Consider the following 25,491-nt stretch of genomic DNA (forward strand, 5'->3'; position numbering starts at 1 on the left):
ACTATTTTTGTTTGCCTACAAAACCTAACTTTTTATAAAATTTTAGTTCTCTTCATGCAAAACGAAAATTCTTACAGACACTTTCACGTTTATTTTAATTTTTTTAGAGATTCCAACCTTAGATGACAGTCAACTAATTTTAGCTTTAATGGCAAGCAAGTTTTGTTTAAACGAAAACCTGTTGAATAAAAACTGTAAACTGAATGAAGAAAAGCTACAAGTTCATAGTGTTGCATTTTTTTATCAACTTGCGGATGTTTTTAACTTAACAAGTCTGTACAAAGCAGCGTTTCGCTATTTAGAGCGTTGTTTTTCAATGGTAGTTGAAAGTAGAAATTTTCTAAAATTGCCTCTAACTCTTGCCTCTAAAATATTTTCAAGCTCCGGGCTTTTCATCACTTCAGAACTCGAAGTGCTCGAGGCAATAGAAAGCTGGCTGAAGCATGACTTCAAAGAGCGCGGCAAGTTTGGGCGGCAGCTGCTGCTAAAAGTTCGTCTTTGCTTGCTGCCCGACAGCACGCTGAAGCGCCTCAAAAACAACCGTTCGTGTTTCACTGAAGCTGAAGAGTGCAGGTCGGTGTTGGAGGAAGCCTTGACCACTAAGAGTGTTGCTGATCAGAACAACCTTGAAATCAGTCACAAAAGCAGGTACTGCGCGCAAAAGCAGTTCAGCGTGATGGCGCTCGGAGGCGGGAGAGGGCTACGAGACGTGAAGCAAGTCGGCGCGTCCGATTTCAGCGCCGTGACAGTCCTCGCTCCAATGCAGGAAAAACGATACGGGCTTCGAGCGATCCATTTCAAAGGCTGCGTTTACGTGTTCGGCAACAAGTTGGAAGAGGATGACGGACGGAACCAATCGGGGATTGAAAAATACTCACCTGTAACTAACACGTGGGTCAATGTAGGCGAAATGTATGAAAATAACCAAGAGTTCTGCGCATGCGCGTTTAGGGACGGCATTTACGTCATCGGTGGTCTAACAGGATCTTGTTTGAAGTTCACCGCCGACGACTGTCGGTTCAAAGAAGTTGCTCGAACGCTCGTAGAGAGGGTGTGGGCCGCTTGCGCCGTGTTCGAGGAAAGAGTGTGGGTGAGCGGGGGCGAGGTGAACCTCAAGGGCGTGTCGAGCGTGGAATGTTACGACGCGGACGGGGACGCTTGGACGCGTATGCCGGCCATGGTGAAGGCCAGAAGTGATCACGACCTGGTTGTCGCGGAAGGCAAGTTGTTCGTGTTCGGCGATGGATGCGACGATGAGCTTTCGTGTGAGGTTTTCGACAACAGCTCCAAAGTTTTCGTTTCTTTGTTTTCTCCGTGGGAAATTTACGGAAGCACGGCTATTTCCGTGGGAAGTAAAATTTTTCTGTTTTCTCTATACAACTCTTTTGCGATTGTTTATGACTTCGATAAAGATGAGTGGTCGCAGCAACCTAGTGAATTTATTAAAAATGCAAGCTTTTGCGTGAAGTTACCTTTTTATTGATGAACATATTATGTCATTTAATGGTTGCCGCTGGAATTTTAAGATTATTTTGACCATGAAAAAAAGTTATTACCTAGTATTGAATTTTGAAACTTTCCCCTATCAGATGCTAGAATATGTTCGTGTAAAGATTAAAACATGCAATTATACTGCTTAATCGTTTTATGTCTTACAGGTTTAAAACTGAGACGAAGTAGGTTGCAGAGCGGCATCAACTACCTAAAATTTTATTTTTTATTTTGGTTTTCTTAAACGCATTTTATGTAACAAAATTAAAAAAAGTCATAAACAGTTACTCTTAGGAACAAGAGATAGTTATACCAGAAGTAGCTTGTGTTTCTTCTCACCTGCTATGACGTCATCAAGTGTCCTGGTACAAACCCATCCCCATTTTCTTTTTTTTTTTTTTTTTGATATTGTTTTATTAGTTGTGCTTTTATCTTAGAATTTATATACGTTTTCATCAAAATAAAAATGTTACTAACAGTTGTTCATGTGCATTCTATGTCAATGGTTAATAATATTTACTAACATATATTTTAAGTTTTACGGCACTTACTATGAATAATGCTTGTGCTTTTTAGTATTAAAAGAGCTAAAAATCAGAAAACTATTAAAGCTTTTAACTATTATAACACATTTATTTCTAAAATCACACTTTTTTTTAAAAGAATTTCAATTTAAAATAAAAGTAAGTAGATACTTTTTGTATTCTATAATTGCTGCTCAAGTAAGTTTTTCTATTGTAAAACCATTAGAAAATACATTTTTCTTAATTTTTTACACTTTAAAGATTGTAAAAACTTTGAAAAACAACAGTACTCTTTTTCAAACACTGAAATATATCTTTTGCCTACGCAGTAATATTTGAGTAAACAAAGAAGTCGACAAGTTGCGGCCCGCGAAAGGTAAAAGTGCGAGCATATGAATCTGGACCGCCAAACCAAAAAATTATTAAACTTTTTATTGGACACTCTGATGTTTAAACTGAACATTAGAAAAAAACTAAATACCTTGTATGCTGTTTTTATTATTTTTAAATACTGTAAAAACTAAAAAAAATTATATATAGATTGTGCAAATATTTTCTATTTCACGATTATAAACTTTCGACCAAAGAAAAAAACAAGACTTATATTGATATATAATAATAATACATTTAGAACAAATGTTTATTTGCTACTACCGAGATTGCCTTGAGTTTAGAAAACACATTTTTCTAAAAATATCAACAAAATTATCTAAAATAAATAGATTTTTTAAAACTATCGTTCTTAAGAAAAATTCGGTGTATGAAAATTTAAAAGGTGTCACTCTAGTATTCTATTAAACGTATTAGTTGCTAACTGCTAAAGTTCGAAAAACTTATTACCTGATTAAAAACAAACATTGAAAAATATTTTTTTACGAACTGTATCACATGAAACTCATTTTTTCGTGAACTATTTTCTAAAAACTCATCAATGGCAAGTAAAACGCAACAGTTGAGCTTTAGTTTTCCAGTTTCTTTCACTTATTTATTGTTTATAATTCGTACTTAACAATTAAGAATACAATGAAACAGTCTTGTACATGAACGTCAACTTTCATAGTCATTCGATAGACAAAGCATATTAAAGTTTAGTCATTTTTACTGATAAAAAAACTTTGGAAAAGCACAATAAGCAAAAGCTTTGAGTTATAACAGCAGCATTAGTTATAGTTGTTATGGATTATAAATTCATAAACTTTTTTGAATAAAATGAAAATTAACCTACATAAAATGTATTAAGTGCACTATATGTTAGAAGTATTGAATATCTAAAACAGGAGCTGACTTATTTTTTTTTTAAATAACTGACATTGAGACAAAAAATATATGTATTAAAGAAATCCTCTATTGTCAAAAATATTTTAACTTATGTTATAAAAACCCATACAGAAAAATAAATAAATGTTTTTATGATAGTTAAATTATATCTAAGCTACTATTTATAAAAATGAAGAAGATACTTGAAGCCTTGTCCTTATAATTGTAATAATACTTAGTAACTAATTTGTATTTTAAAATTACATATTGACTGGTTTTTTAAAACCTTTAAAGTCTTTTTTTTTTTGCAAAATCTGGTACATTTTAATAAGCATATAATTAGTAATTACTTTAAAGCAACTTTTTAGCAGCCATGAAAAAGTGTATTCCAATTGTAATCATACCGTTTTTAACAGTTTTATAACTTAAAAGACCGACATTTTTGGAAAAAGTAATTTTTATATCTTTTTAAAAAAAATTTCTACCTCCTTTATGAAAAATTAATGAAACATAAAGAAAAAGGAAATGTTTTTTTTTTATGAATTGAATTATTTAAGAAGTTTAGTTAGGTTTGAAACTTTTTTTTTTACAATTTTGATGATTTTAGATAAGTTAATCATGTGTTTTAAAAACAGTCTTTGTTCTTCATTTTTTAGGGAAACTTAAAAAAGTATTAAAGTTAAAAAGAAAGTAAACCGAAAGTACTATAAATTTAAAAAAAAGCTGTGAAAAAAAGCACTGTTCATTTAAATATTTTGTATTAAAGTTTATTTACAAAGTAGGAATCTAAATTAAAAAATGTTAAACGATTAACTATGTTTAGTAAATTTTCAGTGATTAATGTTTGTTATTTAAGTTCATGATAACGGCCGAAGTAAAATACGAACCTTCAGAATATCTTTTATATCCTTTATTATATCTTTTAAATACACATCTTTTTCAATAATCTACTTATAGAAAAAAAAGTTTTAACAATGCAAAATAAAATACAAAGCGTAAAAGCTGGAATTTTTAGAACATATAAACTGATTTAAAAGCATGTTGGTACTCAATTTCTTTTGTTTTAGTTTTTATAGCATGTTCTGCAACATACTTGTTTGTAAACTTTATTTCTATATCTAAAAGTTACATAAAGTCATAAGTCTACTTCATTTATAAAAAATAGTATTACAGTATTTTTAAAAAAGAATAATATTTTGTTCATCGTTTTCTTAACGTTTACAGTTCACTCACTTCTTTAAAAGAAGAGATATTTATATATATTATATATTTAATTTATACATCTGTAACTTATACAATCTAAAAATACTAAATGTTAATGACTAAATACTTCTACAAAAAGAATTCTCAATTAAAAGCTTCAAAATTATAAAATTAATAATTTAAAGTTATTATTTACTTTTAAATGAATAAATACATTAATTTTAAAAAAGGCAAAAAAAAGGATTGATAAAACAACAATTGCAGTTTTAATAATAATAATAGTTGAGTTAGTCTGGTACAGTTTCAAAAGTAACATATTTTTATATGATAATGATTAATGAGCAAAACGTGAATTTAGTTATTATTACCTAGCAAAATTAAAGAAACCTAAGAACAAGAAAAAAAGTTTCATTTTAGATATGAAAAAGCTTAACAGTTTTTCTTTTTCTTAGGTTAGCAAAAACTTAAATATTTTCATTTATGGCTCTCAGTTTTAGATCAAGCTGCAACTTTATACAGTGATGATAAATTGAAAAACTTAAAAAAACTCTATGAGCAGTTTTAGAATAATTAAAGTTTTGTTATTAAAATTTTTACTTAAGTATAAATGTGCTTTATCCATATACTTATTACAAAAGAGAGTAAAAACGTGTTCCTACGCACAAAGGAAGTGAGGATATTAAGCCTTTTCATTTTAAACTATTTGAAAAATAACCAGTATGAATGCACTGAAGAGCTTTTTGTTTGTCTTTCTTAACTTTGTTTGTTTCTCTAAAGGCTTTTACGAAAACTTCGACAAATATAAATGCTTAGGCAATTTTGAAAATTTCAGAGTTAAAAACTTTGAAGAAATAAGAGGCAGATTGTTGAAACGCGAGAACGATATTCATTCTTGCAGCAAATGCGTTAATAGCGAAAGCGCAAGTTTGTTTCGAAGGAACAAAGATGACTACAATATTTTTGATGATATGGAAGATGAAGAGATAGATATTTTCAAAATGATGGAAACCGACCCCACTTACTGTGGTTAGTTTTAAATACTTTTTTTTCAGTTTTCACTTTAGGCTGTCGTAGAATAAAAGAAAAACATCAACAATTTTTTGTAAAATTGTTTAAACTTGTATTTGTAAATGTTAAACTTGTTTCATTTATTTATTACCTCTTTTTTTAATCTTTTCTTTAATGATGTGTAATACACTTTGAAAATTCATATGCAAAATATGCTGTAAAACTAGATACATATAGATGCCTATATTTGTTCATACTACATAAATATTATATAAGAGTTGCCCAAATAAATACGAAAATTTTAATAACTTTATTTCTGCCTCGTTTTTTATCTTACACAACTTTATTTTCTAAAAAATTAAACCAATCTATATCCCTAAATTTTTTAAAAAACTTTATAAGGAAAAGCACTATAAAGATACAAAGAGTAGCTAAAGTAAATGTTAAATTTCAAACACTTTTAAAACATGACTGCGCATTTTTGTTCAAAGGTTGATTGTTTCTACAAACAATATTTATGTTTGATAAAAAAACCTTTTCCTCGTAAACCTTATTTTTATTTTTTTTATAGTTTGATTGAACTAAGGTTCTAATATTTTTAAAACAGCTAAATTTGTAACATGTTCTATTTTTCGAAATTATATACTTGAGACATACTTGCTTCTTGTTCTAGACCGGTTCGTTTAAATTTTTTTTGAACATCATAATCAATGTCATTTTAAAGTTCAATTTTTGTTTATGTATCATGGAAGGTTTTATTAATTTACTGGTGATGAACTATATAGTTGTTTTACCTTGTTTCTGTTTTTTTTTTGCGTAATACAATATATTGTCTCATCTACATTTGTTTATTAAAAAAAAGTATAATTTTTTAAACTCAACTCTAACTAGTTTTAATATTTTTTATTGTGCTGTTTGCAGCTCTTTCTCTACTTAAATAAGATAACAAATGAAGTTTGTTAAACAATTGTTGTTTAAATACAAAAGTAAAACTTGTAAAATGTGTTGGACATAGAAATTAAAAACAGAAAACAAAATTTATAAAACTATAACTGTTAAAATATTGCTTGTAAACTATTTATCATCTATTTTGTTAGCTGCTTATAGTAGATAATAATTTTACTATAAAAACAACAACAGTAAAACACTACTATGTCAATATTTAATGATGCATATATATATTATTTTTATATTACGTACTTTTGACTCTTTAGACCACAATCAGAATTCTCAACTTAATGATCAGGAGAATGATCTGTTAAAATGTTATTAACAAAATAAATTCTTACTTTTTTATTCTATTTGAATAAGATTTTATTTAACTGATGTTCTCGTAAAGTTTAGTTCAAAAGAGTGAAACATTGTTTTATCAATAAAGTTTGAAAACTTGAATAGTTTTTTATTAAACTATTACGTAGTTTTACCTGTTTTAAATTCTTCAGTTGCTTTTGATCAGTTTCAAATATTTAATTATTCGTTTTATTCAAAAACTATATTCTATTTTCCTAGTATTGAATATAAAACATTTATACGGTATGTATTTTTGTTTGTTATAAATAATCTGCATGATCTTCTTACTTTATGTAGTATCATTGCTTTTTAAAAACTTGTATATGTAAACATTTGAAAAAATCAACGCCATTTAAAAGTTTTTTTGTTCACTATCAAATACATTTTATAATTTTTTTTAAATTAAAATATATACTGTTATAAGTATATCAACACCTTTTTTACTTGCTTACTATTTTTTTGTAAGTACTATCAAAATTAAATATATACTAATATGTTTGTTTGATTATGAGAATTAAAGAGTATTTGTAAAGGACATAAAAAACGTGAAAAACCTTTTTGATTTTCTTATTTAAACAAAAAACTTAAATAAATTTATAGAATTTTTAGCGTTTAATTTCTAACAACTTGAGCTAATCTTTTAAAAACAGATGACAATACTCGGGGTCGCATACTCGACATTATTCAAAAAGAAGCGATGAAAATGTCACATGATTCGAACATTGCTGAGTGGAATAAAGAAACCAACTTGACCAAATCAAACATTCAAGCGGAAATAAACGTAAGCGATATTTTGTAAGTCAAAAGAGCTGAGCAGCATAGATAAAAGTATGACTAATCATTGTTTAAACTTATTTTGCTGTTTATTAATAAACACTGTCCGTTTTATCTTTACAATCAAAGTATTTTGATAAACACAGTTCTTTGTTATCGATATCGATTATATTTTTTTACGGCACGGCCGGATCTTAATTTAAAATGAATTCTGATCATAGTTGGTAGATCTGGTGGATCAGTAATTTAAAATAATTCTTAACTATTAACTGTTTTTTCAAAATTTAACAACTTTTATAAAAAGTTAATAAAGAAAAGGTTTAACAAGTTTAAAATTTCAATTCCAAATTTATTATCAGACTTTTGCTATCTTATTATTACAGTTAGTGCTTGTCTTAAAACAAAATACACTTTTTTAATAAGTATGATGATTTGAAGAAACTCAAATTGATACACATTATATTGTATAAAAAAAAAGGAATTAAAGATCAAAAATAAGATTTTTTTAATTTAACAACAAAAACGTCAATAGCATCTAGTTTTAAGTCTAGCTTATACAATTAAAGAAATGTTTATTTTTAAAATTGTTTGAAATACCTGAAAAAAATAAAAATTAATTTATCTCCAATAAAGGTTATTTTCACAGCTAAATCAAGCGCTGAAGCCAAAAAAGTCTAAACTTAAAAAAATCATGCGTTCCTTAAGTGAATGCAAAAATCTAAATTGTAAAGAAAAAAGAATGATATATCCAGAGTTGACATTCAACACTAAGACTCCAAAGACTCTATCATTGTTAGTTATAAAGAGCTTTTATTAGTTTTTACCTTTGTAAGAATTAATTTGAAAAGAATGCCGTGACGGCTTAAGCTTTTTACTAAATATAAAACAAAACTTTATACTAAGAGCTTAGCTATTATTAATTTTAAAACAACTTAATCAAAAATAAGCTAAATATGGTCTTACGATTTGAGTCCTTCGTAGAAAACCGGCCTTCGCAGCCTTTTTGACGGGCGGATTTTTTGAAACTAGATTTTTTGTTAGTCTCTGTTTTTATATAAATCTAAGTTAGACCACAATTTTTAAATTTAAACCAAAAGTATAGTGAAACGAACATGAAATTATAAAGAAGCATTATCATATTCATTGCTTTATCTAGAGTTTTTATTTATTTATTTACTACTTGTTTTTAAGACTATAAACTTTTTAACTTTAAAACAAGCTGCGTGTCGTGGATACCTGCTTAACGTGTTTATTTAAAATAAAGTTAAATTATACGATTCTTAATTGAATAAAAACTGTTTTGTGAGTAATTGTAAAACTACAACGTATAATTTTTATTAAAAAAAATAGAAAAAATGATCAGCTAAAAAACAAAGTAACGAGCACATACAGCAACGCGGAAATTTGCAAAACAGTTGAAAACAAGAAAAAGTGCTTTCATTATGAGCCTGGAATCAAAAATATCATGGATAGATCTAGAGATTACGAGTTAGTTGTATTAAAAATTAACTTGAAGGTTTAAAATTACAACAAATACTCTTTATGGATAAAATCAAACTTTAATTTATATAAGCTAGCCTTACTAACTAGCTAAAACTAAAATATTTCACAGCTCTAAAATTATTATTTCTAGTCATCCAAAGTTCGATAAAAGATTAAATTTAAAAAAGTTCCTCGCTTTTTAAATACGCAAAACAATTATCACGTATTTGGTGTAAAATAAATTTAGAATGATGTTGAAACGGTCGAAAGTTATTTAAATTTAACCTTTAAAATAAGACAAACTCGCATACTTAGGTCGTGTGTTTAAACTTGTTTTTTTTTCATATTCAATTAACATAAAACCTTTGTTAAAAATAGACTAATTTTTTTATACCTAAAATAACAATAACATATAATATGACAAAATATTGAAGTTTTTTTTTTCAGATTTAACAAGCTCAATAAAATATAAAACAAATAGTACTTATACCGGTAATGTAATATAACTGCTAAAAAAAATTATAATATGCTTTCTAAGCAATAACTTTAGATTTTTTTAATACAAATCTCTTTTATAGCTTTTTTGTACTTTAATATTGCTCATTAATTTTTACCTAAAACTCTTAATAAGTCTTTTAAATATAATAATAAAAAACTGTTATTCATAAAATAGAAAAAAAGTAGTTAACTAAATCAACTTTATTTGATTAACTTTTCAAAAACACTATTGAAACATAAAAGTATAGTAAAAATTTTTATTTTAGCTATCAGTTTTCCTTGAGATACTTATAATGTTTTCATATTTAGCTATAAAACTTTTCTCCAATACTATTTTCTCTATATTTTTTCTATTTAATTTTATATTGACAAAATGTTGAAGTTTTATTATTGTATAATGTTACTTTTTTTGTTTGTTTCATTCTTAATTCTTAAACATTTTGAAACAGACAAAAACAAGATTTTGTAAACAACTGAAAATGATTTTTTTTCACAGTTCGAGACCTTTTATATTGTACAATACTTATACATGATTATGATTATTTAAGTTATACTCTCTGTTATTTCAAATTTTCACTCTTTTGTTTTACTATAAATATTTACCTAATATGTACAAAGACATTTTAATTATAGTTTTCAACATCACTTTTTAAAGATTAACAAACTTTTTTTATTTTTTTTCTACTTAGAAAAATAAAGTTTACTTTAAATAGAGTTGAAATATGTTAAGTAGTTTTAATCATTTAGGTTAGATATTAAAAAGAAGTAAACGAAGAGTTTTTAAAATGGTCATTATTTAAATGTTTCATATAAGTTAACAATGTTAATTAATTCGGTCAGACTATCTTTTAAAAATTGTATTAAAAAACTCTTAAAAGAAAATCACTATGTATTTTAGTAAAAAAATATGTTTTTTAAAAAGCGAAAGATTGTGGGCTTGGAAAAGTTGGAGAGACGCTATTGGTCCGAAAGTCAGACAAGATTGGATTTGTAACCAGGTTATTACAAAGATCGGAGAACAGTTTTCAGGTTAACAACAATATATGAGTTTTAAACAAACGGTTTGAAATTTTAATTAAATATAAGTCTTATGTAGTAACAAGTGAGTAGCTTTCAAATTTTCACGAGGGGACAAAATTGCACGAAGATACTTTTGCACGAAGATAAAATTGCTGGAAGATACTTTTTCACGAAGGGTCACTTTTGCACGAAGACACTCTTGCACGAGCAGAAAATTTTGCACAGAGACATTTTTGAACGATTTTTTTTTTATATACAATTTTCATTACTATCATTTTTTCTATCACTGTTACCCCTAACTCTTACCCTCAGTCGGTAGCTTATTTTTTACTTACTAATTTTTTTTTTTTAATTTTTATTAGTTTTTCTTTAATTTTTATTTTTACTATCATTGTTACTCCTAACGCTTACCCTCGGTCAGTAACTTTTTTTTTTGTTGTTTTATAATTTATCTTTTAATTTTTTTTTAATTTTTTTATATATTTGTTTTTGTTTTTTCTTTACTCTCGTGCAAAGGTGATCCTTGGTTCAAATTTGTCTTCGTGCAATTTTTGCCATCGTGCAATTTTGTATTAGTGCAATTTAGTCCCTTCGTGCAATTTAGTAACCTCGTGCAATTTAGACCCGTTCCCGTAACAAGTTACTAGCAATTGGTTGTTTTAAAAGAAACATAAGTTTGAAAAGCTTATGAACGTTGAAGCATATGATAATAAATAATTCTACACTCAAAAAAAAACTTGTATAATAATTTTAATAACACAATTGTTATAAAGTATATCATATCTATTTATAAAACTTGAATATAACGGATATTTGTACGAAGATTAAGATAAGACCTAAATATCATAGACTCATATAAACAGGTTATGAAGATATAGGAGAATCATGGAGAAGTTCTTACAACGTAAGAGGTTTAGAATATAAAGTCGACAAACTGTGGAACAAAATAAAACCGCTCTATATTCAATTCCACGCTTATATAAGATATCAGTTGAATAAAATTTATGGCGAAAAAGTTAGCCTTGATAAGCCAATACCGGCACATTTAGTAGGTTTGATATAATTACATAGTGACTAATAAATTTTATCTATTTAAAATATTTTTTAGATATTGAGTTGGCCTTTTATGACAATGTTTTTGGATATTTAAGTTATTCTAAAACAAGCAAAAAAACAAAAATACAGAAAACATAGAAATCGGATAATTTTTTTTCTCTCAGGTGATATTTGGTCCATGAGTTGGGAGAGCTTGTACAAAGACGTGCGTCCTTACAAAGATGTCGAGGACTTTGACATCACTGCCGGTTTGAAAAACAATGGAGTGACAGTAATGAAGATGTTTCACATGGCAGACGGGTTTTACAAGTCTTTAGGTTGACATTTAGTTTATTTTTTCGTGCACCGACAAACTGAAGCCAGGAGCTCTAGACTCATTTTGATATAGAAAATTAAAGTTAAAAAACACATACATTTTAAGGCATCATTTATCAATTTGCTACTTGTTTGTTTAATGAGTAAAAGTACAATTAGATTTATACATTATTTTAATGCGCCACGTGAAAGCAGTTTTTTTTCTACAACTTTATTTTTTTATTTTTTTTAACATGTTATACTTTTAACCACATTAGGGTATTCACGATGTGCACCTGTGCAATAAAACTGTTTAACTGTGCACAGAAAATTTAGTAATGTAGAAATTTGTATATTTAAATTTTTTTTTGTCTTTTTCGAGTAAAAAACGGTTTAGAAAGAAAAAAATTAAGAGCTTATAAAAGTTTTTAATGTAATAAGATTTTGTTTATATAACATTGTTTTAAATAACAAAAAATCAAAAAAAAATTTGTCTTTTTTTCCTTGTACTTGTTATTAATATTTCTAAAACGTGTTTTTTTGTTGTAAATGTTTTGTAGTTAAGAAAACATAATTACGTGTAAATATTACGAACTTGATTTTTTATACACTATAAAAAAGATAATGTAATTTTTATAAGCTTTTAATTAGTCTTTACTATTTGTTAATTAAACCGATTTGCTTCAGGTTTACCACCAATGCCCAAAACCTTTTGGGACAAGTCCATGTTTGTAAGACCAAAAGACGGACACCCAGTGGTATGTTACGCTTCAGCTCACGACCTTAAGTATGGGGATGTAAGGTTTGTTCAAAAATAGTAGAAGTTTAGAAAGTATAGCTAAAATTTATTCAAAAAATTTCTAACTTTCTATATTTAATTTAAAAAGTATGATAGAAAATAATTTATTTTAAAAAAATATGTGTTCACAAAACTAAACTTTTTTGTTTACAGAAGTCAATTAAATTAAGTTTTTGTTAAAAAAAGTATTAACACCTTAAAAACAACTTGCACAAATTTAGAGTGAAAATGTGCGCAGAAGTAAATAGGAACTATTTTTATGTGGCACACCACGAAATGGGGCATTGCCAGTATTACCTCAACTACAATCGCCAACAACCTTACTTTTTCCAAGTAAAGAAAAGTTTAAATTTTTCAGAGTTTATAAAATTAATATGAAACAGCTTATAATAGTTCAGATCGATTTTAAGTGACAAAGTAATTGTTTCTTTCGATTTATATATGCAAAAAATAAAATTTATGTATGCATAAAACATATATTTTAACTTAGAGTCCTAATGACAGAAATAAAAATAAAGTTTTCTGATCTGAAATTATCAAGGTTTAAGTTAAAGACAGTTACAAACTAAACAATTATACTTTAAATTAATTCATAAGTGTTTATACATACTTTAAAAATATTTTATAATCAAATATTAGAAATCTACAACTTATGTTTATCAAGTTAACTCACAAACAAGTTTATGTTTTATAAGTAAAAACAGAATAAGCCGTATAAATAAATTATTGCAATTGTTAAACTAAGTGATTTTTTTATTTTCTCTACAATTTATACAAACTTTAAGTATCAAAAGTTTTTGCTCTGATCAAAACTAAGTTATTCCATTTATATTATCTGCAACATAGTTTTATTAAAGATATAAGTACGATATTATAAGTAAGATAATATTACAAAAGTTTTACTATTTTTTTTAATTTCTTAAAAACTAACAGATATTATTATTTAATTTGTAATGAAATAAATTGTCAAACGAAACATTTTTTGTTTTGTTAAATTTCATATATAGTTACCATATTTATTTACATTTAGTAAACTTTTTTTCTAAGTTTGTATTGACAGATTAATCCCTAAACAACGATAAAACCTTGTTGATTAGTGTAAATTGTAGTAGTAATCAAATACGTTTTATTAATACTTTTTAAAAGTTTAGTGTTTTTGAAAAGAAACGTGTTTTTAATTATTTTTAAAAGACTAAGTTTTTAAGCTCAGCGTTAATTTTTCATTTAAATCGTAAAATATTTTTTAAAGAAAGGAGCCAACTCGGGATTTCACGAAGCGATTGGGGACACGGCTGCCTTGTCCGTTATGAACTCAAACCACTTCTCAAAACTGGGCATATTGAAAAAAGACGACCAAACAGCATCAATTTTGGAAAGTATGGAAAAACTTACTGAAATTAATATTAACAAATTTAATTGAAAGATATTAGGAAAAAATACATACAAACAAAATGGTTTTGATTTAGAAAAGATAAAGCTTTCTGCTCGTAATATACATGCTAATAAGCTTAAACTGTATTGAAACAAATGAACAAACCTACAAACTTCAATAAAGTATTTAAGTAGCAGAACTAATATAAATAAAATATTTTGATAAAAATAATAATATGCCGCTTGTAAGATACAAATTATTATGATTTTTTTATATTGGATCGACAGAGCATGAGATAAATTCTCTAATGAACACGGCACTGTCTAAACTGCCAATCTTCGGGTTCGCCCTTTCGCTTGAAAAGTGGAGATGGGACTTCTTTGGTAATAAAATCAAGGATGGGAAGATAAACAAGAGATGGTGGGATAGAAAGTTTGTATGAATCAAATAACTTGTTTTTATGTACTATATCAGTAAAATTTTTAATGACTAAACAAAGATTTCTTAAAGTTTTAAGCTATAAAACGTGTAAAATAAAACATTTAAAGCTTCAAAAATTCTCTTTTTAGTTAAGTGTAAAAAACTTGTACAATAATATTTTCAAATTTTTTAACTTGGTTAAACTTAAAAAAAATACTAAAGAAAGGTTTTTCAATCTAATTTATACAAGATACTTTTTAAATCTTTTAAGGATCTTAACTACAAGCAGTAGGTTTTTACTAAAAGAAAAGTTGATAGAAAAACTAAGGTTATTGAAATCTGTTTAATTGATAAATGTCTAAATCTCTATTTATAATTATCACTGATTTAACTATACTATTAAATTTCTTAAGTTAAGCTCTTTTAATTTCTTTTATCAAACCAAAACTTCATCTTTGTTAAACATTTTCGGTTAGTAAATACTAATCAAAATGTTTTTAGAAAAAAAAAAACAAATTAGGTGCTTGGTTTTTTTAACAATATTGTAATAAAACTTTACAGATTAGAATATCAAGGTGTAGTACCGCCCATAAAAAGAACCGAAGAAGACTTTGATCCTGCCGCTAAATATCATATATCTAACAATGTACCTTACATTCGGTAAGTTACATAAAAAAGTTTTCATTAAAAGAGTAAACATTAAAAAAAAAAAAATTATTTGAATAGCAATTCTTATACAGTAATAGTTGTTTTTTACTTGACATTGATCTTGTACTTTTTTAATAGATTTTTGAAGTTTGCTTGTACACTGTAAAATTAAACTATATCTAACTTTTTCAGTCTCGATCGTTTGTATATTAGTTTATTCCACTCTAAAGTAATGATAAACCTTTTTTTTTAGGTATTTTATCGCGCACGTTCTGCAGTTTCAGTTTTTTGAAACTCTTTGTAAAGTAGCAGGATACAAAGGAAAATTGTACAACTGTGACATATCTGATTCGAAAGAAGCAGGAAAAATATTCAAGTATGAAATTTTAGTTTAACTTTTGATATTTAAAAACGAAGATGTGTTGCAGTTATTTTGTACTGATAGGAAGTGATTTTACAAAGAGAAAAAAACTCTGAATTTTGTATAAAAAACTGATGTCTACGGAATGTTCGTTGAAATGAAAACTTATACAAGTACTGAATTTATTACAACAAACTTTCTTTCTATTTTACAGGAGTTTTCATGACTAAGGAGTAAATAATGTACTAAAAACAAGTGTAAATTTTGTTTTTGATTAAAACTATTTTAAATACACATAAAACATTTTTAGTATGACAATCGAATTGTTCAGTAATTCAAAAACTTTTTTTTATTTACGTAAACAAAGATGTAAAAAACGTGCTTTGCATATTAGAATATAAAGCATGTATTTATCAACATATATAGTATTTTCTTTAATTTACCATAAAACATTTTTAGAAGTATCATAACCAAAAGTTAAAAACAAATCAAAAATATACTTAAATATGAATCCGAATTTTTTTTACAAACATTTGTACTAAAAAATACGTCTATAACTGTTCACAAGTGCATACTATGAGAAACCTTACACAACTTTACAAATAGATAACTATTTTTAATATTTGCATAAATAAAAGTTTCCGTTGTCGTTTATGTTGTAGTCCAAAAGCAGTGCCTTATTGTTAGTGGTTTTAAAAATTATTTTTTGTCATTGATTTTGGACAACAAAAACAAAACTGTACATTAAAACTAAACTTTTAATTTTTTACATCGTGTTACTTTCTTACCAATTTTTTTATAAATTGAAAGTTTTTCAACGAAATAAACTGGTTTAAAAATAAGTTACAAATAAATACTAAAAGCACAAAAACTATTTTTGCCTAAAAATTTTTTTTCTTAGAATACGATTACTCATTTAATAACTAATTAATAACAAATCATGATTTTATAGGAAATTATTAGAAGAAGGTTCAAGCCGACATTGGGAAGATATTTTAAAGGAGTTTACTGGTGAAAAATGCCATATGGATACAAGCTCAGTTCTAAAGTATTTTGATCCTCTGCACAAATGGCTTATCAAGGAAAATAAACGCCTTGGACTTAAAATAGGATGGCATTAGTTAATGATTTAACTAGATTTTTATTGATTTCTTTTTAGATTAATATTAGCAGAACTTATTTACTAAAATACCTACTTAAAAAAAATTTGTAAATGTTGCTTTGAATGAATAAAACTGTTTTGTAAAAGTAGTATACAGTTTTGATTTAAAATTTTTTATTGAGTTGTTTGTTAAAGGTGTAATACTTTCTTTTGAAAGAATAACTACATAAGAAAAAAAATCTTTTTGTAAATTATTGTTAATTCAAAAACTAATTAATTCGGTATTTGTAAAATAACGAAATAAACAACACTTTAGTAATTTTTGATTGTATAAAAAAGAAAAGTTAATTTTTAAACCTCTATTCTTTTATAATAAAACCTTATTGCATAGTTTTATCGTAGTTATATAAATGAATTATCTTAAGTTTTTGAGTACTTTTAAATAAAAGTGATAGTTACTTGTTGCAAACTTTTAAAGTTATTGTAGTTATAAAAATTGCATCATTCTTTATTAAAGTATATGTCTTTTAAAAGATCTTTGCGCCTAACATAATAAACAAAATATTATACCAATGTTAGCCGTATCATATCAATCGACAACTCGTTAAACTATGTTTTTTTTTTAAATAATTTCAAATTCTCATAAAACAAGTGAAAACAATTGATTTTGCTTAGCATAAAGTTTTAATTTAAGATACTTTTAGGGACACTTTTTCGCATAAATATTTTTTATATAGGTTCTTAAGTTTGAAATAATTTACTGTACAAAACATTTTTGAAAGTTTGATCTCAGAAGTTTTTTGTCGAACAAAAAACATCAGTAAATTACTAAAATTATCTTATTATTAATGAGATTTTAGAACCAACGAAAAGAAATAACTTAAGTACACCGTTTTTTACCTTTTTCATCAAACTTATTTGTCCAGTTTTACTTGTTGTACTTCAGTCATAAGAAATGATTCTGAAAACTTGAATCAGAAACACAGCTAATTGGAAAACGATGGCATAAAATTTCAATAGATTTGTATGAAGTGCACATTAGAAAAACAATTAATAAAAATTTTGTATTTTATCAGTAAATTTTGTATAAGTGAATAATTTTGAAAAATACTTCAATGTCATATTCAACTTTTTTTTAACAAATGTACTGAAAAAAATTAGTTATAAAAGTATTTTGTACTACAAGGTTGAAACAATTTCTTTGGAAGTTAACAACAACACTTTTCAAACTTCTCGTTTTCAAAACTCCCACGTTTTTTGCGTTAGTAAAATAAAACGTTAGTTCCATGAATTCTAAAAATAATTATTACTTAAAGAAGTTTATTGAAAGAGGTTATGCATAGTATTTAATTTACTACAGATGGTACAGTAGAATATTAATTATTTAATTAAAAACTTATAAAAAACTATACTTGCAGTGTATTTTAAAGTATACAGTCACCTCTCGCAAATCTACGCACGTTGTGTCCACAACGAAAGTGCGTAACTAAACGAAAGGTGGCAAATGCACCTACATTTTTGGTTGTGTTTTATGTTTTGTTAACAAATCTTACAGTAGGGGGTACAGGGTAATTTATACTATTTCTAATGTTATTGTGTCTTCTAATGTTATTGTATCTTCTAATGTTATTGTGTTTTGTATTTAAAATATTAATTTATTTTTAAGTTCAAAAATAAATGGAGTTCTATACAAGGCAGTTTATGTTGCTACACACCGATGGCATCGCGTGGTGTTTTTGTTAGGAGCTGCGGAGATAAAAAAAAATCCAAAACTTAGTACTTTTATTTTGAACTAACTTAAGACTTTTCTATACTACAACTACATAGTTTGTCAACGTAACAAAATAACTTTTTTCTAAAAAAATCTAAGTAACTATAAAAAAAACTTAAAGTAAAAGTTTACGTTTTCTTAATAGTTATAAGTTATAACTATTTTTTTTCAAATTAAAACTGTTCTGATCCTGCTCGAGTTGCTCCTGCTAAAGTTGCCCCTACTCGTGTTGCATTTGCCCGAGTTGTCACTGATCGAGATACTCCTGCTTGAGTTGCCACTGATCGAGTTACTCCTGCTCGAGTTGCACCTGCACGAGTTACCCCTTCTCGAGCTCAACTTGTCACTATTTGTCTTATTGTTCTCGCCTTGTAATGAATTTTTACAATGCAAGTTCATAACTTTTAATTCACATTTAAAAAATCTGTAGCTTTTAAAAAGATTTTTTACGATGCATTGCTTTTTAATAAAGAAAATCTGAGCTGATTTTAATGCAGTGGTCTTCAACCTTTTTAGAAATTGTGCACACTAAATTACTGGGAAATAAATTCTGTGCACACTAGACTATTGAAAATATGTTATTGTTATTAAAGAGTACTATTTTCTATGTTTTAAGTGCTTTAGTATATACATATATATATATAAAAGGTTTATTTAAAGATGCAAAACTCAAAGGACTCGAGTTTCTTTAAATAAACCTTTTTAATAATAAAGCCCTCAAGGTGGGCTCAGTGTGAAAAATTTAATTTATTAAGTTAAATAACTTAATTCTGTATATATATATATATATATATATATATTGGTTTAAAAGCTGCAATATTATGTAATAGTTATTCTTTTCCCATTAAAATAGACAAAATAAAATCATCTAAAAAAATTTTTTAAGCTTACTATTTTACTGGGCACAGTAAAAAAAACTATGCACAATTTGACGACCACTGTCCTAAAGTATATAAGTAAAATAAATAATGTTGTGCGTAGATAAATAACTAACATAAATCGTTTTTAATACTACCTAAAAAAATATATTTATTAAGTTTTTTTTATTAAATAAAGCATAATATATATTTGTTTGAAATAGTGTATTTTATCTATCATTTTAACTTAATAAAAATAAATTTAATGCAAAGATGCTTTACAAACAATAAAAACTTATTATCTATACAAAATTTTATAATTGAAACTAGTTGTTTTAAGCTAGTCAAAAGCTTTTGATAAAAAAAAAAATGAGTTATTGTGGTTACCACTCACCGATAGTAAACTTTTAATTTCGCAAAGGCAAATAATCAATAAAATTTGTTATATTTGTTTTTACAAAGTTAAAAATGTTTGAAAAAATAAATAGTTCATTATTTAAAAACTATTTTTTTAGATTAGTATCAAGGAGAGTAAAACAAAACTAAGGACATTTAATAAAAAAGTGCTCAAAATACTTAAACTAAAAAACTTATAGAATCTAATGAATTTTTTTTTTCTTTTTGATAAATTATTTTACTGTAGTAGTAATTTTAGATGGTAAAAAAGTGTTTAGTTAGTTATATTGCCAATTGGAATACTGTTATCAGAAAAAATCAAATAAACGCATATAGAAATCCAATGACTAAAATCTTTGCTACATAAAAAAATGTGATCTTAGTTGAGGTAAATATTAATGTAAAAAAGAAGATAAGCTAGTTTATGTTATTAAGTTTGTTAAATAAACATTTGTATCAATTGTTTTTTTCATTTTAATATATTATTGTTAACAGTGTACTCTACTATTATAAATACATCAATTGAAACAAAACTGTTTCATATATTACCACACAACAAACAATTTAACCAGTTATTACAACAAACGAATAGTTTTTATCATATTTTAGATTTATTTTATTTTACAGGTTACGAATTTGCTCGTTCAGAAAAGAACACTAAATATTTTACAAGTTTTCAAACTCGGTCGAATCAGCCAGCTTTACATTGCAGCATGCTTGAAAATTTTCTCCATAAACAACCTGTACTCCACTCCAGATTAAATTGGCCAATGGCTGCTCTTTAAATTCACACCAACGATAAATTTTGGGATTGAAACTATCCAGTTGCTGTGTAGTCATTGGCCTGTGGTAGAAACTATCTTTAATTGGGGGATTTAGCGTTTGGCTCTTAAGGCTTTTACTGAATTTACCTTACTCATTAGGTTTAACTTAGTAATTAACAAATATGTAAAAAACTTAATTTATATATTTTATTAATGAAGTGAGTTTAAGCACAAGTTTACCAAATTCATTGAAATAGTGATGTTTATGTGATAATTAGAAGGTAGAAGTGATAAAGCAGCTAATATATCAGTAGAATAAAACTGTGAATATAAACACAACAAGTAAACACCAAACTCTACAAGTTAAAGAGATGTTAAAAGTGTTCTTAATGTGTCTAAATATCACAATCTTAAATACAAAAATAGGTATTACTAATAATACTTATAATAATACAGAGTCTTAATATATGTCGTGCTTCATTCACAACGATGGCTAAACTAAGCACAATACAGTACAATATAACAAATAAACATAAAGTTCTTATAAAATGACAATCATAACAAAGATTTTAAATTCTAATAGTGTCTTAAGTTCTTAGAATTGGTGTTCTTCTGCACAATCTTATGGCTAACTGGGTGCAATAAAAAACACTATTAAAGTTTTATGGAGTGATGGTTTGATAAACAACCTTCTTACGCCCCTGGAAGTCATTTAAAAACAACAAATATACATTTTGTTACAGCTGCTCCCAGGGTACACCTTCACTGCATATAAAATTAAACAATGAAAAACGTCATTTATCTTAATGTCTGTTAAAACTACTCGACCCGTTTTAGCAAAAAAAAATGGCTTTTAAAAAATACGCTATCTTAAAGAAGAAAAATAATTGTAATTAAAATAAAAAATTCAAAAACAGTATGAAGCTCAAATTGAAACAATAAAAACCTTCAACGTAAAGATAAAATATCAAACTAACAACTGTCTTTTGCAGAAGCGCAACTCACGAATGCCATTATACTCTTTTTTCTCGAAAACCCGAAACTCCATTTCGTCCCTGCGGATGATGTTGCGTTTCTTATAATCGTTCATGCGCACCGTCCTCTCGACGTGGTCGCTAAAGACGGTTTCCTTGAAGTACAGCCCGCCCTCGACGCCTCCGACCCCGTCCACCCAATGCTCCCACTCGCACTTGGCGTAGCTCGCGGCTTCTTCCGTCATCTCGTCGAACTCCTGCGGCTCGCTCCAGATCCCCGACTGGATGCCGCAGCAGGCGAAGTCTTCGTCCTCTTCGGTGGTCAGCACCAGGCTTCCTTTTTCCCTTTCCGCGATCATGTTGCCGTCGAACACGTAGCTGAAATCCAAATCTTTCACCGTTTTGTCGTAGCTCCTCACGTTCAGAGTGGCAATGGTGGTCTTGTTTTTGGTGCTGCAATAGCGGTCGGCGGTTTAAAAATGAAAAATACAGTGAGAAACTTCGTTTAAGGTTAAATCACAGCCATGCTGAAGTAAAACTGGAGGTACATTGTTCTAAAACAAACATCTAGTTAGTTTATTTATTTATACTTTTCAAATAACTTTTATTATTTTGAGCTCAGTTAAAAACAACAACAGCCTCTTACTTTTTAACAAAATTTGCGAATCTCGGTTCATCGCAACTGTACCCTGGCTGTCCTGTTCTGGAGTGCCGGATCCTTTGCGGTCTCCTGGGAACCCACACGAGCTTCAACTGCTTCCCGGTCACCCCGTGCAAGCTGGCCCTCGCGGTCTTGACGCCGCCTTCCTCGCGGAAGAGTATCTTCCCGTGCGATGTGGTCTGGCACTCGCCCGAGAAATCGGCTCTGGCGGGCAGCGGGAGCGGCGGTTGGCGGCTTCTCACTTTCATGGCGTCGTAGGATTTCGGCTTATGCAGCCACGCCATCTTGCAGCAGCCGAAAACGTTGTTCCTGTCCTCCGTCGCGAACATCAGTCCCCGGTAGAAGCCGTCCGTCGTGCCCAGCTCCCAGTCGAGCGCGCTCAAGTCAAACTGCGCCTTCACCGTGCCGTCTTCGTCGACGTTGAACTTGGCGAGCAGCGTGGTGTTCCTGCAATCGCGTGATTTTGTTACGGAAACTCACTTAAACGTGAACGTTTAAACCTAGTAAAATATCAAATCTAACCTTTTCCTGTAGTCTTGCAGTGTGCGCCGTTGGCACATCCTGCTGGACCTCATTCCTCTTCCGATGAAGATGACCTGCAGTTGCTTTCCGGGCAAGTCGCGCATGTCCACGCGGGCCGTCTTCGTGTCGCCCATCTGCCGCACACGCACCTCGCCTCGCCTTCTGGTCCGGCACTCCATGGTCCAATCTCTTGATTGGGATGCGAAAGCGCTCACGAGCAGGTGGAACGTCAGAACCCAAAAGAGCGCTATCGTGCGGTTCATTTTCTTAAAGGTATTTACTGTCTGGAATTAAATAGGCTTTTGTGATAGTCGGACTAACACAAAGTTTCGGCAAACGTTGATAATGTATCTTTGGCTAAAAACTAAGTATTTATTTTATCGAACCTTAATTAACACATAGCTTTTCTTGAATAAATCTCATCGAAATAGTTGAAAAAAAAACTTGCAAAATAAACTTAAATAAAAAAGCTTTTTAAGCCATCTAGTTTTAAATAGTAGTATAATTAAAAAACTTCTGAGTGTTTATATACAAGTTTTTGTGTTTACTTAAGGAAGTATACTGTTTTATTTCAATAAATACTTCCTCATTTAACACAAAAACCATTTTGTAGTTAAATGTGGACTTAATTAGTAAATTTTAAGCCGTAATATTATCAGTTAAGGAAGTTAAATATACCTATTTTTTTTTTTAATAAACCGTTTTTAAACAAAAAAATTTAATTTTAAAACTGTAGTGTTTCCTAAAACTCAAACTTAAGTTATGTATTGTTATTTGATTAAGAAATTCTAAAGTAAAACTTTAGTCGAGTAAAAAGATAAAAAAGCTTGAAATACTTTCTGTCATCTTTCTGTAAAATTTTTCTGCCATTTACTGATTAAATACTTTTTTAAACAATTAATAAAATTATAAATAACTTTATGCTTTTAATTGCTTATTTTTAATATAGGTTAACTTATAATATAGTTATGTATCTAAACAAAATTAAAAAACTATCGTTAAAATAAATTTATTTATAAAAGCTATGTATAAAAATTTCAACACAGCATTTTTTTGGTAACAATCAGAAATTGCAAACTTTTTTTTTTGTTTATGCTTTGTCACCGTTCAACCATGTTTTTTTTAATTTAAAGACATACGTTTCGCTGGGTAAAATTCCTGATCAAAACAAACAAAGTTAAACATATAATTAAAAATTTTTGTAAAAGTTTAGTTTTCTTGTTTCTACAAAATCACTATTTGCTTTTAAAAAGTATAACTAAGTTAGATAAATTAAATTTTAATCAATAGCTACAAAGTTGTTTGGTACGGTAAAGAATTTATGCTTACCAAGATGAAATAAGTAAAACTTATTTTTTATTTGTTTAAACTATTAAATATCTCTTTGTAAGACTGTACTTTAGAGTTTTTTAAGGTGTTTATATACCAATTACAACAATAAAGTTAAGATAATTTGTGTTTCTAATGATGAAATATACTTTGTTATCATTGTTGTTAATTTTTTGGTTTCAACCATTTTAATCATTATGTTTTTAAAACTCTATAATCCTTATTCACTTTTTTTTTCTGTGCCATTCATTAGAAAAAACACCATTATTTATTAAACTAAAGCTTTATAATCCTATTTACATTGATAAACACATAAGCTAAAAAAATATTATGTGATGACCGCCATTGTATCAAATTACACTGTGTTAAATATCTTTTATACAACGAAACTTCTAGAAGCCTCACTGTTGCTAGTGAAGTCTTTCAAAATTGGTTGCACTATACATTTAAGCTATTGTTTTTATATGAAATAACTTTATTGTACTTTTTCAACTCAAAAGTTATTACAAAAATTAAAAAAGCACTGTAAGAAATAAAAATATTTAATAAAAGTTAAGTTACATAACAAATGATTAAAGTTATTTCTATTCACTTACGCTTGACTTATACTATTTTTATAAACATATTACGTTACTTAATCATAGTTTCAAAGCATCTATTACATATAGAAACGAAAAATTTTATGAATGTTAAGTAAACTTGAATTAGACTTTGTGAACACCCTTAAACTAAGTATAAAACATTGACAACAAAATAAAACTTTTCAACAAATATTTTTCCATTAAAACAATAAGGTTTACAAAATATTGAAGAAAAGTTCGCATTTTAATTTCTTACCGGTCGTCAACTGCAGTCGAACAAATATTTGATCATTATAATTTTGTAATGGATAAAAAATCGCACATATTAATTCCTTTACTATTTTCATACAACTTAAAACTCTACTTTCTACAACCTGCTTTTTTCTTTTAAAGTGTTTAAAGTATGGAATATGAAACAAATTAGTTTGTTTTTGTTTAATGTTTGCTATTTGTTAAAGTAAAAATATTTAAAAAACTAAGCTTTTATTTGTTTATTAGTTTTCAAGTTAAACTAAACTTTATGTAGATTATACAAAACCTTATAAAATAAATTAGAAAAAAACGCATAGAAAAACACATAAAACAAATCATGAGAAACAATAAATAGCTTTAAATGATTCAAACCGTAATATGTTTCAAAAAATATCTATATAACTAATTTGATAAGATTACAATCTAAATTTTAAAACAAGATAGTAGCCTTTGTTTGTATCTAAACTTTGCAAAAACCCTTAAATTATCTTTATTTGTTTTGTAAAAGCTATAAAACATTAGATATAAACATTAGTTGTATCAAGTTTAAAAAATATTTCAAATAATCAAAATCGTAAAACCTACTGCATTTCTATTTAAAAGGTTTGTTATTACAAAACCTTTTATACTAGATTCAAAATTCAAGTTGCAGCGTCTTATACATTTAACTCAATGTCTGTTTACATCGAAACAACGAACAGTCTAAGTTTAGGATAAGTTTAAATTGTGTTTAGCTGATTGAACACAAGTTTAGTGATAAGTATTCACTCTTTGACAATTAACTA

The 25,491-nt window shown here is 27.5% G+C and overlaps 2 protein-coding genes across 2 annotated transcripts; both read left to right on the forward strand.

Moving 5' to 3' along the window:
* Window positions 1-316: 316 nt before the first annotated feature.
* LOC145836315 (kelch-like protein 25) lies at window positions 317-1,483 on the forward strand. The gene has a single exon (XM_082944131.1). It carries the CDS (start codon window positions 317-319, stop codon window positions 1,481-1,483), a length of 1,167 nt encoding a protein of 388 aa, XP_082800257.1.
* Window positions 1,484-5,266: 3,783 nt separating this feature from the next.
* Window positions 5,267-16,723, forward strand: LOC145831797 (angiotensin-converting enzyme-like). The gene is made up of 14 exons (XM_082939141.1): window positions 5,267-5,501; window positions 7,424-7,554; window positions 8,194-8,339; window positions 8,898-9,035; window positions 10,450-10,556; window positions 11,411-11,599; window positions 11,768-11,920; window positions 12,585-12,699; window positions 12,918-13,029; window positions 13,946-14,072; window positions 14,356-14,500; window positions 15,050-15,148; window positions 15,390-15,512; window positions 16,450-16,723. The coding sequence occupies exons 1-14, from the start codon at window positions 5,444-5,446 to the stop codon at window positions 16,616-16,618; spliced, it is 1,812 nt and encodes a 603-aa protein (XP_082795267.1). The 5' UTR covers window positions 5,267-5,443; the 3' UTR covers window positions 16,619-16,723.
* The last annotated feature ends 8,768 nt before the right edge of the window (window positions 16,724-25,491 follow it).

This window comes from Thalia democratica, chromosome 1, assembly GCF_965202585.1.
Source record: "Thalia democratica chromosome 1, ktThaDemo2.hap1.1, whole genome shotgun sequence".
NCBI classification, from domain to species: Eukaryota; Metazoa; Chordata; class Thaliacea; order Salpida; family Salpidae; genus Thalia; species Thalia democratica.

What these genes read in the sequence shown, in the direction of transcription:
- LOC145836315 (XM_082944131.1), top strand. Translation starts at nt 317, where the DNA reads ATGGTAGTTGAAAGTAGAAATTTTCTAAAATTGCCTCTAACTCTTGCC.
- LOC145831797 (XM_082939141.1), top strand. Translation starts at nt 5,444, where the DNA reads ATGGAAGATGAAGAGATAGATATTTTCAAAATGATGGAAACCGACCCC. An exon ending in ACTCCAAAGACTCTATCATT is followed by an intron (nt 8,340 to 8,897) that starts GTTAGTTATAAA and finishes TAAAAAAAATAG; the next exon opens with AAAAAATGATCAGCTAAAAA. An exon ending in CGGGTTTTACAAGTCTTTAG is followed by an intron (nt 11,921 to 12,584) that starts GTTGACATTTAG and finishes GATTTGCTTCAG; the next exon opens with GTTTACCACCAATGCCCAAA.